Source organism: Chelon labrosus, assembly GCF_963514085.1.
Source record: "Chelon labrosus genome assembly, chromosome: 13".
Lineage (NCBI taxonomy): Eukaryota > Metazoa > Chordata > Actinopteri > Mugiliformes > Mugilidae > Chelon > Chelon labrosus.
In genome coordinates this window covers 2,165,075-2,183,744 of record NC_140346.1, presented here as the reverse complement: position 1 = coordinate 2,183,744, position 18,670 = coordinate 2,165,075, and the positions used below count along the sequence as shown (strand labels likewise).

Genomic DNA, 18,670 nt, shown 5'->3' with positions numbered 1-18,670 from the left:
TCACAAAGCACCCAGAAATGGTTGGAGACAAAGCGCAGGAGAATTCTGAAGTGGCCAGCAATGAGTCCGGATCTAAATCCCATAGAACACCTATGGAAAGATCTAAAAATTGCTGTTGCGAGAAGGCACCCTTCAAATCTGAGAGACCTGGAACAGTTTGCAAAAGAAGAGTGGTCCAAAATTCCAGTTGAGAGGTGTAAGAAACTTGTTGATGGTTATAGGAAGCGATTGGTTTCAGTTATTTTGTCCAAAGGGTGTGCAACCAAATATTAAGTTGAGGGTGCCAATGATTTTGTCCAGTCAATTTTTGAGTTTTGTGTAAAATTATGTCAAATTTGGCTTTTTTCTTCTGCTTTTTTGTGTTGTCCCAATGCACTTAAAGGAAATAAACGTGTATACCAAAACATTTGTAATTTCAACACTTTTTCTGGGAGAAATGGTGCATTTTCTGGAAAAGTTCCAGGGGTGCCAATACTTTCGTCCATGACTGTATATGGTTATATGTATTTTATAACTAAATTATTGGATCATGGATATAACTGTAAATACTACAAATTACTGAAATAACAATGTGCCTCTTGCACAGCCAAGTTAGAGTCACCAATGAACCTAACGAGCCTGTCTTTGGACAGTGGGAGAAAGAACCCACGCAGACACAGGGAGAACACGCAAACTCCACACAGACAGGTCCAAGTTGGCCCATGGATTCAAACCCGGAACCTTCTTGCTGTGAGGCATCACTGCTAACCACTACTCCACTGCCACCCCAAATATTGGTTCATCTGGTAGAAATTTAAATTTATTAGTGATGTGCAAATCAACACGATTTCCCGACACTACTACAAATAAATCAACACATTTATACTGTATGTCCTAAAATGCCAAAGGCAAGAAAACAGTTGTGCTGTTCTGATTGAGTTTATGGTTATGCATGAAATACATCAAGTAGAACTGCAATGATGATTCAGTTAATCTGTCTGTTCTGCGTCTTGGTTTTGGAGTAATCTTTGTTGGTTGACCAAGTAACTGGTCGGCTAATTATGACAACAATGACACACAGTCTGGACTGACAGTTCTTAAATGTTACTGAGGTGTTACCTTGGTGCTATGTGCTAGTAATATGCAAATAACTCAACAACCGTTTCCTCAGAAATTAATGATTTATCTGCTCAGCAAAGAAACACATTAATGAAGAAACCTTATTTTTTACATTGTTTTCCTCAAGCGAATCATTGAAAAGACAGAAAAAGGGATTTGAGAGTAATTTGGATATAAATGTGATTTCTGATTAATCGCTGATATTGGAGGAAATGATAAAAGAAGAAGCACAAACTTGAACTGAGCCCTCAGTTTGATTTGATGCAGTGCAGTAATGGTTAAAGTTCGTTTGTGAGTCAGCAGCTTTTCACCAATAAGCTATAGCTCCACCATCTGGCAAAATAGTGTGATTTCAATTGATAGCTGAAAACACACTAACAATGCACACTCACAACGGACTCTTATCCGAAGACTCTCTCCTTCCCTAAAATCAATATGCAGCTTAGGGAGTCTCCTCCAGCATATGTTTTTTTTTTTTTTTTTAATGCACCATTATTATGAACCTATTTTCTATTTTTATTTATTATTATTTATTGTCCATCCTACCTCTTGTATCCTGTAACAACTGTTTACACTTACCCTGTCTGCACTTATCCATTTTAATCATACAGCGTAAAGTAGAACGACTGATTGCCTCTCTAATGCTTTGGAATGTTAAAGTATTTCGATATCATATCACATGACACTTTTATTCCGAAAAGTTGAACCGGAAGACGTATTTCTTTGTCTGCCGGAAGACGCAAAAACGAAAGTTGAAACTGACAAGAAAGCTCTCAATGAAAATTAATGGCCGGTGGCTGAAGTCCTGGAAGTTTCTAGTCTCCTTTTCATATTGATCATCTGACAAGAAACTACTTTCAGACTCGTCTACGTGTTATTATCGCGTTATCGTAGCTAAGTGTTAGCATAACGTGTACAGCGGAGAGTAGTAGGCTAACGTAGGCTTTAGGGTTAGCCGGGTGGGTTCATTATTTATTTATTTTTTTAGATGTGACGTTAAAGTTATTTAGTTAAGTAAGTTGTAGTAGGCGAAAAGCGACAGTACAACAGCGGTGTATGTCTTAATCAGAAACATGGATCCGGACGTTGAGGTGGAAAGGTGGGTGCTGTCACGTATCTTCGGCTAACAGCCGTCTTCAAATGTCGGGTCACTTGAGAGTCAGTTTTGACAAGCTAAGTTACTGTACTTCCGATATTACACCTCACAAGATGAATTATTAATCTTTATTAAGTCGGTCGACACCTGTGATTGTATTAATTAATTAGTAATAGTTAATTAGTTCTGACATTTGTTTACCGCAGCCATCTTTGCAAAGAGTCATTTGGTCAAATAGTTCGCATTTCTCAAACCCCCTTCATCCAACTTCTTTTTATTGTTCTTATTATTTAATACGTATCAGATAACAAATACAATTGATTGTTGGCCTACTGTAATACACTTGCATATTAACAGCCACTTTTTGTCCTGACAGCTTCCTTAGAAATGGGAGTGAAGGGGAGGAGGAGGACAGGGAGAAGTGGAAGAGACCACCATCCAGCTATGGTTCGATGAAGAGTGAAATAGAGGAAGAAGAGAATGAGGAAGAGAAAACCGAAGAAATGGCTGTATTACCAGAATCAACTGTTAACCAGGCAACAGGGTATTTGGTCATTTTTTTCCCCCTTTTCCCAAATTTTCCCTTAATCCTTTCTGACAAAAAGCTTCACATTCCTGCTGGATTGGCTTCAGTTTGTTTTCACCTGAGGATAACTAACTGAGCTCCCTAGAGTCATAGGCCTGCTTGTGTATTTTTTCCACCAAGTCTGTTCCTCCTTTCTGGGAGCTTGGTGCCAGTGACACATTTTTCACAAAGTCCCAAACATACGTTCATTTCACATTTAAGCATGGTAGTGTGCAAACCAGTCTGATTAATCTGTCTGTCTGAAAAACAAAAGATGAAACATAAGAAACGATTAAATAATCCTTTACTGAACATGCAGTGGGGAAATTTACTGTGATAGTAAAGACATAAAAGACAGTAAAAATAAATACAGTACAAAAGTACAAAAGTGTGCAAAGTATAAATAAAGACTGAATAAATAAAAAAATGTCTACAATAAGTTAAATTCTCTTAACAGCAAGTCATAATTGCACCAGGAAATATCTGTGTTACACCCCCAGTACCATAGGTATTGCACAGGCGTTCATTCACATACACTCGTTTGTCAAAACATTAGGTACACTAGTGAAAACGAATGCATTCTGATAATAACAGTCCTGCACCAGTTACAACTTCATGACTGTTATAATGTTGAATTTGTATTGATAAAGAGTCAGAGAGGTGGTAATTCAACTGTATAATTATTTAGGAGGATGTACTTTGTGGTGCTGTTAAACTTGATTGAATTAAACACTCAAGTGTTTTGTTATTTAGCCTAGCCCACTGACTATAATGGGGTTGTAGAAATAATAAAAAACGCAGCAGCTCTCTCAGTTGTTTTATAGAAATGCTGAATACCATAACGTTCGTGAAGATTTAGTGCAGGACTGTTATATTACAATACATTAATTTCACTTGTACCTGATGGACTGGCAAGGGAGTGTACATGCACATGAAATATAGCACTCACTCAAGGGGGGGCATCCCAAGACAGAGCTGGCCTTCCTGACTAGTTTATTAAGTCTATCCCTGTCGGCTAGCAAGAAGCTGCTTCTCTAGCAGTGACATGTTTCTGAGGGACTCCATCCATGTTCACAATTACAAGATTATCTATTTTACTAAGGACAGACATTTGGACATAAATTGTTGCACGCCAGATAAAATGACAAAACACACTTCTCACACATCCAGTGAAGTCTAACAGCTGCTACAGTAGGAGTACTGTTTGTGTTTGTTCACAAGGTACCACAGTCTGCTAGTCATTTAATAATTAGAATATGTGCTGAGACATCGTAGATATCATGAATGGGTCAACCTGTACATACCCATATTCTGCATAATAGTCGGAAACAAAGGTTATTTAAGTGGGAAATAAAATGACTAATGTGAGGTACTGTGTATACTAATATTTTTAATGTTGGCCAGGTTGCAGCTGATTCGCTCCGAGTCTCCAGAGACCCTCTACACTCTGAATACGCAGCAGACCAAACCACAGGGAGGTGTTGTTATTGACAACAGGTAAACGACACACTCATACACTGTCGCACAGTGTCATTCCTGATTGTATTTTTAGATTACAGTTAAACTGACAGTATAGCATCTTTAGTATGAACTGGAGTGTATCCATGGCTCTATAATGTGATACTTGCAAGGTCGGACAAGAAAATATATAAATATATGACAATAATTATCAAAGTTGTTAACTTTAAATTAAGTTGGAGTAGATAAAGCACAAAGCTATGTATTTAATTTAAACACCTTAATTTTGGTAATCTATTAATTCCAGTGTTTAATCGTCTCGAGATTTTTATACAAAAAGGGGTTTTGCATAAGTCGGGGGAGTCTTAAATCATATTTGCTTGTGATTTCGTGAGATAACACCCTTGTGATCATCAAACAATGTTTGCAGGGTTTTTTGACTTTGTCCCTGTTATACACATCCCTCTTGCAGGTCTTTTGAACTGGAAAATTATCCTGAAGAAGATGACGAGGAGGATGAAGATGACATTTATATAACAAATTCCCCAGAACCACCTGAGCCTGTCGAACTAGATTTAACAATGCAGGATGAGAACAGTCAACCTGGCAGACTACACCCAGAACAGGACCTGCCCCATATATTCAAGGTTGGTGGACTGCCGTTGGTCTTAATCCCAAATATAACTGTATTCCACTCTTATTTTGGCATGATAGCAACAGCAGACTCGTGCAGTTTTATAAATTCACCTGGTCATTCACATGAGTGGGCCGAGAGATCACTCTTTTAAGGCAACACATTGACATGTATTTTCATAATTTCTTGTCTCTTTGTAGAGTATCCAGAGTAGTTTGACAGCACTTACGATAGATGAACTTTTCCAGTTTAAAATGCTGTTCTACAATTGGGAGAAACGCATTACCCTGCAGCAACTGATGGAAGGAGACATTCTTGACGTTGTGGACAGAATTCTGGAAACCCTTGGTGAGTAAACACTGCAATGCTACAAGTAGCGCTCAAAAGTTAGAGCAGGGATTAAAGTTCTCCATCGCTACAAAGGACTTCTATCAATTTGATTCAAGAGGCCAATTATGAAATTAGTTGAAAGGGAAAAAAATATGCCAGAGGCTCAATTTACAGGCTGAGAACCCCACAGCACACTGTTGTGGTCTTTGAATGCACCATAATTCATACCAGACTGATGAATGCAGTACATGCTTTTAGAATAGTGCAAAAGCTCACATACAGTCACTTCTGATGTAGCCAGCCAAACAAGAAAGGTAAGTAATCTGATCCCAGAGAAACGTCGACTAGTCTGACTTTCTATCACATTTTTTAACACACTTTCACCATCAGGATTATTGTTTGATGGCTGCCACTAATGTTATGTGTTTTAACAAAGATATACCTATAAAGTTAAACTGAACTGCTAGCCTACTTTAACATTAGACTTAGATAAACTTTGTTCATCCACAAGGGAAATTGCTTGGTTACAGTAGCTTAGTTCCACATAAAAAACACTCTTAAGAACCACAGATAAAAGCAAGATAAAATAAAATAAAATAAAATAAAATAAAAATTAGTAAAATAAAATCTAGGAAAATAAAATAAAAATAATATAAGCAAAAATGTACAAGAAATAGAGACAGAAGAAACAAATGTACAAGAAATAGAGACGGAAGTATTTGGTTAAATTGACATATACAGGTGTTACTGTAAAGTTGTGTGTATATGTCTATGTATATATGATTATGAGAATTTTATCCTAATTTTACATAAGCTTTAGTTTACATTCATTGTGGCTTAACCTCTGTGTCTAAAGTCACCAGTACAAGTTTGACTAGTCTAGTGGTGATGTTTTGGTCTGTGTCTGAGTGTGGTGTGTTCAAGTTTGACAAGTGTTAAAGTTTAGAAATCGTTTCCATAAATAATATTATAACCGTCAAGTGATTGTCTGTACAAAGGTTTTTGACACTAAAAATAAAGTGAAAATGTCAGAACTTCATACTTTAAACAGAAAAACAGGTTATATTAGTATTTGTATGGGCATGCTTTGCCTTTAAAACAGCACTTAATCTGAGATTATCCAGATAGACTTTAAAAGCTTATAATCAGGGCTCTCTGGAGCCAGATCACTCCTTGTTCTTGTTCCTGTAGATTGTTCTTGGACTCCTGCTGAGTTTAAGGCAGATTAGGCGCCTCCTTGACTGTACTAAGAGATGGATAAGACTTAATACTGTACAACTTCCACAGGGACATATAGTATATAACTTGATTCCTTTTGGTCATACCAGCTGTTTGTCACAGAAAGTGTCTTGAAAAATGAAAAAAGTTGGAATCCTGTAGGTGGTATGGCACCTGCCTTTTCTTAACCTGGAATATCACAGCTTTCACAGACGAAATGAAATTGATTACTATTTTTATGTTTTATTAAAATTCTCTTCTGCAGGCCAGAATCGCTCCCTGTCGCATACGATACGTACTCTAGAGAGTATGAATAAGAAAGAAGAGGCAGACAAACTACAGAATCAGTGCAAGAGAGGTAAGTGGACACATGGGCTAATATTGGGGGCATTTCTTCTTAGAGATTTGATTGATGACCATTAACTATGTGGAGATTTCGTGATTGCTCTCAAATCTTTTGAAACAGAGTGCTTGTTTCACATTTCAAGAGCAGATTCTGTACTGTGACCTTTAAAACATAGCTGTCATTTTCCATGAATATCATTTTCACAAAACTCTATGAAGCAAGCCCAGACTGCTTTTTCTATGAAAGTGTGTTTGGTAGATGTTTAACAGGTCTAAACTTACTCAAAATACCCAGCAAACACATAACCTTTAGGGAACGTTCCCTAAAGGTAAAATATTTTGAACTTTTAAAGGACCTTTAGGGAACGTTCCCTAAAGATTCTCTTAAGGTTATTTTTTTTAACCTTCAGCTAACCTTTAGGGAACGTTCCCTAAAGGTTTGGGTTTTTTTTACCTTCAGCTAACCTTCTCTGAACGTTCCCTAAAGGTTCTCTTAAGGTTACATTTTTTTTTACCTTCAGCGAACCTTCTCTGAACGTTCCCTAAAGGTTCTCTTAAGGATGCATAGCTAAATATGGGATGTCTTAATTATAAGACTCTGAAGAAGCAAAATCGATTGTAGGGAGGGTAGATCATTTTTTCTTTAACCCCTTGACGCCTGAATTGATTTTTCAATTATATAAAGAAATTAATTATTTGTATTTTTGCTTACCACTCCGAATGGTCCTACGAGAAACTAGTGCTTGCAAAAGGTTCCTAGAAATTTTTTGAATGTGCACAAACCGACATTGGAGTATTACATGCGTTATTTCGGCTGCAGTCTGAGCGCAAACAGTGCGTCGCGAATTCGCAACACTAGGTGTGAAGGGGTTAAGGGAGAGTAACTAATTCAGCCATTACTTCTTCTGGATATCAGTTTCAAGATTAAATAGTCAACCATGTGATGTAAACTCTTGAGCACTCTGATTGTGCTCAGACTGCAGGAGTTTCTGACTAATTTATCCCTGAATTCTCCCACAATCGGCAGAGTAATTCGGGCCTGATGTTGCTTGGTAGATTATCTTGTAATGTGAGATGTTTACAGATCTTCCCCAACTCCTTGTAGATGTGATATCTAGGATATAAAATCTTCTTCTTCTGGTTAGTTTGCTTTTATGTGCATTGTCACCACCATTTGAGATTACACCAGAGTGAGGTGATGCGTTCAGTGCTGAGTGATCCTGTAGTCTGTGCAAGTTCGAGGTTTAGGCAGAAGAATATTTGTGAAGTTTCTCCTTAAAACCTTCAAACACGATTTTAAAATTATTACGTTGTTACCATTAAGGGACAAATGTGTCCTCTTCATAAATGCCATAAAAATTACATAGTTAATATTTTTTACATATATCTTTTAATCAACTTCAGTCCTGTTCATAAATAGGACCCATGCACAGGAACTGATTTTGTTTTACAACATCCTGCAGAGGGATGTGTGAACTTTGCAAATATACTTTCCAAACTTGCAGCAGGTATTTTTAGCCTTCCTCCGGTGACCAGTGTAGTGCATCCACAGTCAACTTTTGTGGGATTAGAGGTCCCTGGGTACCCACTGTTACAGGCACTGTCCTGCCCTTGCTGGGGCCTTTGTGCTTCTGCCTCCCTGGCTTGGTGCGCTGCTGTGTCGTTGCATTTACGGAGTGATCAATGCCATTCCCAGCTCCTCCAGGAAAACTCAGTGCTTGTACAATTTGCTCTGGTTCCAGGTTGGATACACAGCCATCCACAGCACAAAAGAGTTGAAAGCAAAGACAACTAGGATGTTGTAAAACAAAATCAGTTTCCAACAGCAGGTCTTTCAGTGACAGCTGTAGGCACCTAGACACTGCAAGAAATTCATAAATGTAATAGGCTATCCTCCCTCATCGCACCTAAATATACAATTTGTTATTTTAGTAAATGAAAGAAAAACTGAATAATAAATGCACTAAATGTATCTCAGACAAGAGCATAAATCCAGTAAAAATAAAGCGTGTACGTAATTGATGCACAATTGCGCATACCTTATCCAGGTTGTCCACATCACCTTTGCAGGATTATTTTGGGCTTCTGCTGGGCCTCGTCACTAATGGCCAGTGCCTTGTGTTCAATGCTGAGAAACAGCACGTTCTTGCCACACACTTTTGTCCCTTAATGGTAACAACATAACTATTTTGTAACGTGACACTACAAATAAATAAATAAATAAATCCATCAAAATCAATGTTGCTACTAATCATTGACATACCCAAGGCTCTAATAATCCCCACAAGAAAAATCCACTTTGCATCAGATTATTGAAAATATTGTGTTTGTTTTTAATGCCATCACGAAAACTCAAATATGTTGTATCTATGATTAGGACTAAAGTTGATTAAAAGATTTATGTCAAAAAAGTAGAAAAAAAATATTAACATATAATATGGCATTTTTGAGGAGGACACTTTTGTCTCTTAATGGCAACAATGTAACAATTTAGGCTACACACTGTAAAAAATTATTATTATGGGATTTGATGTTTGAAATATCAAAATTTGTTGAAAAATACACACCTTTGCCAAATATCACAGCAACAAGCATAACCAACGCTAAGTAATCAAAAAAATAAAACTTGAAAAGGACACTTTTGTCCTTTTGTACTTTAGTCAGAACAGAATATAGTGTTTTCTGTGTGTAGACAGATCCAGATTCACACTCAAGTGTACTTAAGGGAAATGTTGAGATTTCACCTGTAATTTTTCTCACTTTCCTCCCTGATCTTCTCCACTTCCAGCGCTGATCCGTTTTTACCTGCAGGAGCATTTAACCAGAAAACATCAAGTCATCCACGAGGGGGTCGTTCGAGCTGGAAGGCAGAGTGTTCTTAACACCGTCTATGTGCAGCCTCAGATTTCCACCTGTGGATATGGAGGGGTCGACCCCTCCCATGAGCTGCGATCGGACCCCCCTTCATCACCTCTCCAGCTCCCAAGTCCTGACACATTTGTTGAGTTGAACAATCTGTTCCGGCTACAGAAGGATGACGGGACGCCAGTGAGGACGGTGCTGACCACAGGGATTCCAGGAATTGGCATGTCTGTCTCTGTGGCAAAGTTTTCACTGGACTGGGCAGAGATGCACACCAATAGGGTGAGAGTTGGGAAAACTAATTTTCAGTTGAGATTTTATAAAACCACTGTGCTTTTCCTATGCAGCACTACACAGTAGATGAAGTTAGAGTACTTCGACTTTGAATACTGTAAAGTACTGTTCTCTTCCTGACAATTGTGAAAAATGAAAACTTCTGTAAAATGTGTAGCACATACTAATTGAGGAAATTGTTTCTTTTTCTTTTGTGGATCTTCTGTGAACTGATCTTTTCTGTCCTTGTTTGCTCAGGATCTGCAATTTGTCATCAAACTCTCATTCCGATCTTTTTGGCGTCTGCGAAGCAAAAGCATGTCCATCATGGAAGTGATCAAATATTATTATCCTGAGTGCAAAGACATGAATTACCTGGAGGAAGAGGACTGTAAATTCCTCATCATAATGGACTCCTTTGATTGCTACCAGGCTCCTCTGGACTGGGAGGTACCCCATCTGCACAAATATACCCATTTACATTTGTAATTGTAAAAAATATCTAACATCTGGCAGGCGTCAGACAACAGAGTTGACATTTTTAACTTTTTGAAGATTCAGAACTGTCTGCAGACAAGGCTTGCTTTAAAAACTTCCTCATCTAAACCAAAATGGTGACTTAGAAACTATTATTTTCTCTCTTTGCAGCATGCTCCAGTAATAACTGACAACTACACCCAAGCACATCCGGACGTCCTGATTGTGAACATCATCCGAGGCACTGTGCTCCGTGGTGCCCGTGTCTGGATTCTGGGGAGACGTGCCGCCGTCTCACAAATACCGTCTCAATTCATTGATGTCGTCACAGAAATACAGGGCTTTAGGTGTGTGCGTTGATGCACTGTGTCTGTGTTCTTGTCTGATTACCTCTGCCTGTCTTTATTTTTAGTATTATGTCTGATAGTATGATAACAATAATCAGTGTCAGTCAAGTTTAATGGCTTGCTCTCTTCTTTTCTCCAGTGACGGGATGAAAGATGACTTCCTGACCAGACGCTTTTCCGATCCAGAACTAGCAGCAAATATTGTGGCGCATTATAAGAAACTGCCGACACTTCACTTGCTTGCTCGGCAGCCCTTTGTGTGCTGGATGGTGGCCACCGTGTTCGAGCGATGCTACCTTTATCAGGGCTACGGGGTGCATCCTCCCAGGCTGACACCATTCTACATCAACATTTTGATCGTCCAGATCAATCGCAGGCTGAAGTTCTACTATGGAAAGGGGGACAGTGGACTGGTAATGTTCATTAAACTAAATCTGTAGCCTCTCTCTCACACCGTTACTTCCTGTCTCCCTCCATTTAAAAAAATATTGCTAACCTAATTTCTATAAACAGATGTCTGAATATAAATGCAGAATGCTGGAGTGTTTCCTGGCAATGCTAGAGCATTTCCTACTGCAGCGACTTCACATTAACTGGCAAAACATGAGTTGACGTTTATGATGAAGTAGTCACAGTAGTCAAGTAGTCACAGGAAATGCAATTTGTTAGTGACTTTACCATTTATTCATGCCATATGCAGTATAACATCAGATCAGTGAATGATGTAAATGGCCAGGTATTAAACTTATTTAGCTTTATAATAGTTCATAGTATTAAACCGCAGGTGCTATTACCTCTAGAAACTACAGGTGGCGCCAAATGAACTAAATATTTGAGGCTTCCACCACTCATGTTATACAAGATATTATTAAGAGTTCCTACTCACTAAATGTATTCTTTATCTTTACTAGAGTTCTAAAATAAGACACTAAAATGGATGCCATGTGGACACAGCCTCTTGTTACATCTTAATCATTATTTCCTTTATTATTTCCTTTAGTATAAAACAGTTCAAATGTCGTAGTTTGTTTCATCCAGTATTTATTACTCCTTCTTTTTAATTTGGGTTGATATGATACCAAAAGCAACTCCTGCAACCTGAAATTTGTATCTTTATTAAGCTTGTAATTTTTACTGTACAGTGTGTTTTTGTTTTACATTTTCTGTTTTTGTTTGTTTGAGTTAAAAAAATATATATTATTCTATTATTAATAGAAGAGGCAAAGCTATTGAATAGCTAACTGTAGCTTGAGTGCTGTTAGTAATGTTCTCTTGTCCATCTCCTCTTTCCCCTCAGAAATGGTCTGCTGAAGACAAGAACCTGGTGACAAAGATGGCGAAGATGGCCTTTAAGATGCTGGAGAATAACACCAGCGTGTTCTCTGAAGAGGATGTGAAGGAGATCGGCCTGAACTTGACAGAAGTGACGGTGCTGTCTGGCATGTGCACTGAGCTTCCCTCTCCAGCTTCACGTGGAAGACGGAAATTCAGCTTCATCCATTTTACGTTTCAGGTAGAACTCTCTATTTCGCATTGCCTGCGTCACAGCATTCCCTAAAACCTTTTTACACTGCCGGATAATGTAGTGAGCCAGCCAGACGTGTCAAAGCTAGGCCTAATTTTCTCAACCAACAGACATGTCTGAGACTTTTTTAATCATCAAATAAAATGAAAGCAGACATTTCATAATGGACAATGGGTGTGTGCTACAAAATTTGTGACACATAAGTCAGTTTGCTTGAAATTAAGTTGACTTTGTCTGAACATGCTCCGAGGTTTTATAGAACAGATGCTGTTACTCTGAAAGTCACACAGAAATGAAAGTTATAGAAGTATATAGAAGAACTGAATTCCAATCACTCAAGGACTTTCCACACATGACCGTATTTGGGTTAAAGAAGTAAATCATCTCACGAATTGAAGCTCAATTTCCATCATTGGAACTTTTGGAACCTTTTTCATGACTAACAACCAAGGTGCATGCAAACGTCATCATAAACTGTGTACATATTTCCAGTATTCAGTTTGCTAGGTTTCTGTGTATAATGTTTTTTATCCAATTGCAATATTACAGACGTGATCTGCAAACACAAACCAATGAAACATCAGTATGTTGAGCGATTTTATGTGTGATTTTAACAAGTCTCTTCAAATTGGATTTGATAAGAATAATAAATTCATTTTCTAAGATAACTGATATAAAAACAACTTTAATATAATAATCTAAGTTTGTATAAACAACAAAAGAAAAACAAACTATAAATTTCCCTGGGTCTTGACAACTGCTTAAAAAAAACACACTGAGGAGGTGTAAGGTGCCTCGTCAGCAGGATACCCTGAAATAATCTCTGATATTCCCTCTACATCTTGTCTCCTACAGGAGTTCATGGCTGCTCTGTACGTCTTCATAATGTTTCGCTCAGAGTCTAAGAACGTTCTGGACTCTGGATCATTGTCCAAGTTCCTGCGGAAATACCAGAGCAAACCAGCAGTATTCCTGGTGCACAGTGCTTGGATGCGAACCTCTAGTGCCCAGCTGGGCCACTATGACATGTTCCTGCGCTTTCTGTGTGGCTTGCTTTCCCCAGACTGCTACCACAGCCAGCTCGGTGGGTACCTCTTCCCCCACAACGCCCCAAAACTGTCCGGACTGGATGAGGTTCAACAACTGCTGCAGCAAACCATCCAATCTGCTTCAGAAGACAGGAGAGGAAACTTAAAGGAGTGCCTTAGAGAGATGACCCAGGAAGACGAGTGAGTTGGGGTTAAATGAAAACCACCGTCAGTTTATATGGACATGGTGGATAAAAAGAGCGACTTGCTTTGTTGTAGTTATCTTCAAAATTCTGTCATCATAATATTTGTCATTGTTTTAAATGTGACACTCAAACCTTAGACCATTGTTTATTTTTTTATGACTTATAAAGAGTCAGTGTCAGCAGCTGAACTGCACCAGACAAATTAAAATGATTTTCTATGCATCCCACTACTCTGGTCTTAATGCAGTATGTCAAAGAACATCATGTGTGTCATGTCCTCGTAGGATCACTAATAAAAATGCATTCTGATGATGGATGTTTTTATGTAGTTGCTAGTTTTCTGTGGCCTTTTATCCTCTGAACCTAATACATGAGAATGGTGTAAGAAGCACTAAACCGATGTCTGATCACATATCAGAAGACAGGATAAGATTTAATCTGTTGTGACTCAGATATCCTTATGAAGCAGATGTGCCTACCAGTGCGTTGCCACTATATGTTTAAATGCCTCAAAATTGTGTTGTCCAATAATTGTTAGATTTTTTTTTAATTGAAGTGTATGATATTTGATCTCATGCATAATTAAATACTGAAAATACTGTTCAGTCAACCCAATTGCAACAAAAGTGCAAAGTAAATAAATAATAAAAAAAAACATGAACAGATTTTAAAAGAAACTTGATTGACAAAATGTGGATTAGTGGTTGAACACACACACACATTTGGTACAGCATTACTGGCTATTTTCAATTCAATTCAATTCAATTTTATTTATATAGTGTCAATAACAATACAAATCGTCTCAAGACGCTTTACAAAAACCCGGCCTGAAACCCCCAGAGCAAGCCTGAAGGCAACGGTGGCAAGGAAAAACTCCCTTTTAACAGGAAGAAACCTTGAGCAGAACCCAGCTCATATGGAGGGACCCATCTGCCTAAGGCCAGCCGGGTACAGACAGAAGAAAGAGAGAAGAGAACAGCAAAGAGAGAAGATTACATGGTCCATACATGGTCCATATATTACATGGACCTGGCCAGGAAGGGCAGAGCATGAAAGTGAATTTGACTGTGGTTAAATGAAATTTACAAGGCATAGCTGTGAAGACGCTGTGAATGCAAGTTTGCATATCCAAATACTGAATGAAAAGAGACTCAGTTTGAATGAGCTCATTGGGAATTTTCTAACATACTAAAAGAGGAAGTAAGTGAAAACTGCATTATAAATATAATGTTTGATGACTTTAAACTTTACAATAATAATAATAATAATGTAGAACATTTTGTCTGTTAACCTACACATGAAACAAAAGAATAATGCAGTCACTGTAAGATGGCAAAAATGTGGACACAGCACAGACACAAGGCAACAAAAAAGAGAGCTCACATTATTACTGGAATTAATGTAATATTAAGTGTTTACATTTCTGTGAAAATGTATGTTTTTTATGTTTTTATGCTGACAGGCCATCTTAAGAGTGAATAGGGATATTCATGGTATTTTGTGTGTCTGGGAAAAGTTATTTCGTTATACTGTAATGTAATGTTGGAGCAGTTTTATGTGGAAATGGACAACTTGGATCAAATGTATGAACCAAAATAAGAAGAGGAACAGGTGAAATAAACCAGGCTTTATTTAATGAAATAAAAGACAACACACATAAAGCTTGCTTTACATTACTTTCAATGCATCCTTATTGATTTTACATGAAAGGAAAACAAATTTTGTAAAGGTTAGAACAAGTGTCATAAAAAGTCAGGGCAAACCAGTGTAGTCCATACTACCAGTATTAATTAAAAGTTATTATCAAAAGAACTTTATACAGTCTTTATATGTGTAGATAAAAGTAGTATGTGGATGAAAGATGCAGCACATAAAGTGAAAAGTAATTTTATGTTGTCAAGCAGTCAATGTTTGGATTGCTGCAGCAAAGCCTTTAATGCTAACCTGGAGACAAGAAAAATAAGGACACATGCTGGACTGGTCGTTCAGCACAGGTTACAGATGAAAGGTAATTCATCATGGCAGTTGCCATCCAGATACTGTATTCCATTTGATTCGTTAACCAAAACCTTTCCACAGTGGTTGTTTAAGTGGTTGACAGGCAAGCTATCGTTCCACTGAATGTTTCCAGGGTTTGATCCTGAAATCCACTTCCACTCAGTGCCAAAAATCGACCGCTCCAGGCCGACCCACACCCCCTTCTGCAAGCTTGTGTTGTTTTTCAGGAGTTGGATCACGTCATTCTCTACTGTCACATTGGTGATTTCAACCAGGAAGGAGCTCACGCTTTTGCAGTACTCCAAGGCATCAATCCAACTTGTATTTTCAGGTCTGAACAGCAGACATAGACCTTGACACACAAAAGACTGCTAATTTAAAAAGCAAGCAATGCTTTTTATACCCACTGAACATTGCAGTTGAATAAATCATTGGTATATATCTGGTGGATTAACATCATAACTACATTTGTTAGTGGTTATCTTTCATTTCTTCTGGTATGTGCTGTTGTTTTTTTTTTTGTTTGTTTTTTATCTTGAAATTGTCATCCAAAATATGTCTGGAGTTACAAATGATACACTGGTCTATATTTTGCCTTATTTTGACTTATATTTCCTATTGTTTCTCATTTTTTAATTTGTTTGTGCGTTTGTATAAAGCTGTAAGGTAAATAAAATCTCAAAAACTACAATTACAGCTGCCGGGCATATCTGTTGTGTTGAAATAAAGACATTACCTGTCTCAGGACCAGTCTGGTTACTGAAGTTGAGCTTGTACTCATTGCTGTCAAATTTTATCTTAACTGTACTAAGCTCTTCAAAGATTTGTATTGTTCTTTTGGAGTCCAGTGATGAACTGGTAAAGAAAGCATAGAACAAAAACATAGTGATTCCTTTATATATAATTATATTATATATATTATATCATATATGTATATTTTATAACCGAGTAACTGAGAAAGATGTATTTACCAGGGGTTGTTTCCTTTTTTGCAGTGACCATTTCCAAAGGGTTGTATTATCGGGAAGTCCAATGATGAGCTGGTAAAGAAAGCATAGAACAAAAACACAGTGATTCCCTTATATAGAATTATATTATATATATATTATATCATATATGTATATTTTATAACCGAGTAACTGAGAAAGATGTATTTACCAGGGGTTGTTTCCTTTGTTACAGCTGCCTTGACAAATCGTATAATCACTCTGGCACCCCGCAAAAGGTAGACCTGCTGATTATTTTAAGACTTTGTTTCATTTTCTCTGCTGTATGTGTACTATTTTCTTTTCTTCTAACTTAATGTCAGCAAGCGTTGTAGACACATTTCTTTTCTTCATAAGGGAAGGTAACAGAAGGTGAAATAAGGCTGAGAGTACTTACCAAGTATTACATTCCGATGGTTAGTTTTCCCGTTCTGTGGCCAGATTTTGACTTCCAGTGTGTCATCAGAAATTGTAGAAGAGCATGTAAGTTTCCAAATCAAGGTGCCAGTTGGGCAAGTGGTATTTGCAACTAAACAATTGAATTCCGTTCCTTTGCATGGATTGCTTTTGAAAATGACACGGAATCCTTCACTGGTCAAACTGGAGACTGTTACTGTAACACAGAAATACAATATAATATTAAGAATGGAATTTGTTTCTGTAAAACTTTCCTTTTCTATAAATGAATAAATGGGGGGGGGGGGGGGGGGGGGGGGGGGCAGTGGTGTGGTGGTTAGCACTGATGCCTCACAACAAGAAGGTTCTGGGTTTGAATCAACTGGGCCTTTATGTGGAATTTGCATGTTCTCCCTGTGTCTGCGTGGGTTCTCTCCAGGTACTCCAGCTTCCTCCCACTGTTCAAAGACATGCTCATTAGGTTCATTGGTGATTCTAAATTGGCCGTAGGTGTGAATGTGAGTGTGAATGGTTGTCTGTCTCTTTGTGTTAGCCCTACGATAGACCTGTCCAGGGTGTACCCCGCCTCTCATCCAATTACAGCTGGGATAAGCTCCAGTAGCTCCAATAAAAGTATCAAATATAATATTTTTTTCATTCGTAGATTTGTTTCAGATATACAATGACCCAGATGACTGAGAATCTTCACAGACAAACAGTAACTAACTAAAAACATTATTTACAATATTTACATTAAAAGGCCAGTTCACATAAATGTATTCACAAACTTCCCTTTATAGGTTAATCTACAGACCTGTACACTTTTTCATGGTGACTTGAGGTAAGAAAACCCCCAGAAGCAGTGAGAAATGGATGAGCCGTGCCATGTCCTGCAAACATACAGAAAAATTAAATTAGGAAAGTTAGCTAAGAACTGCACAAAACACCAGAGATTCTGGTCTAATAGGAATTAATAAACATTCTAACTCAGAAATCTGTGACATGCATCTCAAGTACTTCCAGCCTTAGCATAGTTGTAAATATAATAGATAAATGTAACTACATGATTGCGTTCTCCGTGTAATGGTACTGTGTCCTTCTGTTCAGATACACAAACCCACCTTTCTGGGGATCAGTAAACGTGGACTCAGGTAGAGCATTTCTTTGCAGACAGGACATTACAGTGATAACGCAGAATCAACAATCATCCGATCACATGACAAACTGAGCCTTGAGGAGGCATCCGTTAGCTGACAAATATCGTACGGTAAAACATTTCCCTGTGCAGAGGCATTCTACATATGTCCAGATGCACAGTTGCCTTGAGCTGAAGATGTAATGTTTTATTGCTGAAGTAAAGTGTGGGAATAAATATGTAGATCTATTACTGAAGGAAAGTTTTTTGGTTTATACTACCACTGCAGTAGTATGTATACGAGGTTGAGCTACTTTTTACAACTGTGTAAGCAATGCATCATCTTTTAATAAGGGTAGTGAGAACTATATTTTCATGAGCTCAAACACCACTGACTTCAGCTTTGTGACAATGCGCTTTCCTAATTCAACGATTTTAAATCATAAATCATCAGAAATTGTGAATCTTCTCAACGTGTGAAGATGCATAATGTTTCAGCTTGTGGGATAAGTTCAAATTCAAGGATTCTCAGAGGAAGTGGAGTACTTGCACAAAGTGAAAAAACTTGAATTTGAATTTATACTTTAAAGGAGTATGAGAAAATAAATGTAGTTACGTTCTGCTGCTGGAGTAACATTATATTAAATATATAAACTTACCGAAGCAGTGAGGACTTCTGAGGTCCGTCTCCCA

General features: G+C 37.8%; 2 protein-coding genes across 2 annotated transcripts; one reads left to right on the top strand and one right to left on the bottom strand.

The window, feature by feature from the left end:
* Window positions 1–1,628: 1,628 nt before the first annotated feature.
* Window positions 1,629–15,112, top strand: nlrc3l (NLR family, CARD domain containing 3-like). Its single transcript, XM_084558880.1, has 12 exons — window positions 1,629–2,197; window positions 2,571–2,738; window positions 4,164–4,256; window positions 4,690–4,864; window positions 5,052–5,199; window positions 6,665–6,757; window positions 9,533–9,888; window positions 10,138–10,329; window positions 10,528–10,703; window positions 10,843–11,116; window positions 12,001–12,216; window positions 13,084–15,112. The coding sequence occupies exons 1-12, from the start codon at window positions 2,172–2,174 to the stop codon at window positions 13,459–13,461; spliced, it is 2,295 nt and encodes a 764-aa protein (XP_084415006.1). The 5' UTR covers window positions 1,629–2,171; the 3' UTR covers window positions 13,462–15,112.
* On the bottom strand, window positions 15,109–18,659 carry LOC311498342 (uncharacterized protein). The gene is made up of 7 exons (XM_084558881.1): window positions 18,637–18,659; window positions 17,657–17,732; window positions 16,844–17,059; window positions 16,619–16,694; window positions 16,432–16,500; window positions 16,197–16,315; window positions 15,109–15,812 (listed from the first exon to the last, which is right to left on the bottom strand). The coding sequence occupies exons 2-7, from the start codon at window positions 17,727–17,729 to the stop codon at window positions 15,448–15,450; spliced, it is 918 nt and encodes a 305-aa protein (XP_084415007.1). The 5' UTR covers window positions 17,730–17,732; window positions 18,637–18,659; the 3' UTR covers window positions 15,109–15,447.
* Window positions 18,660–18,670: the final 11 nt, after the last annotated feature.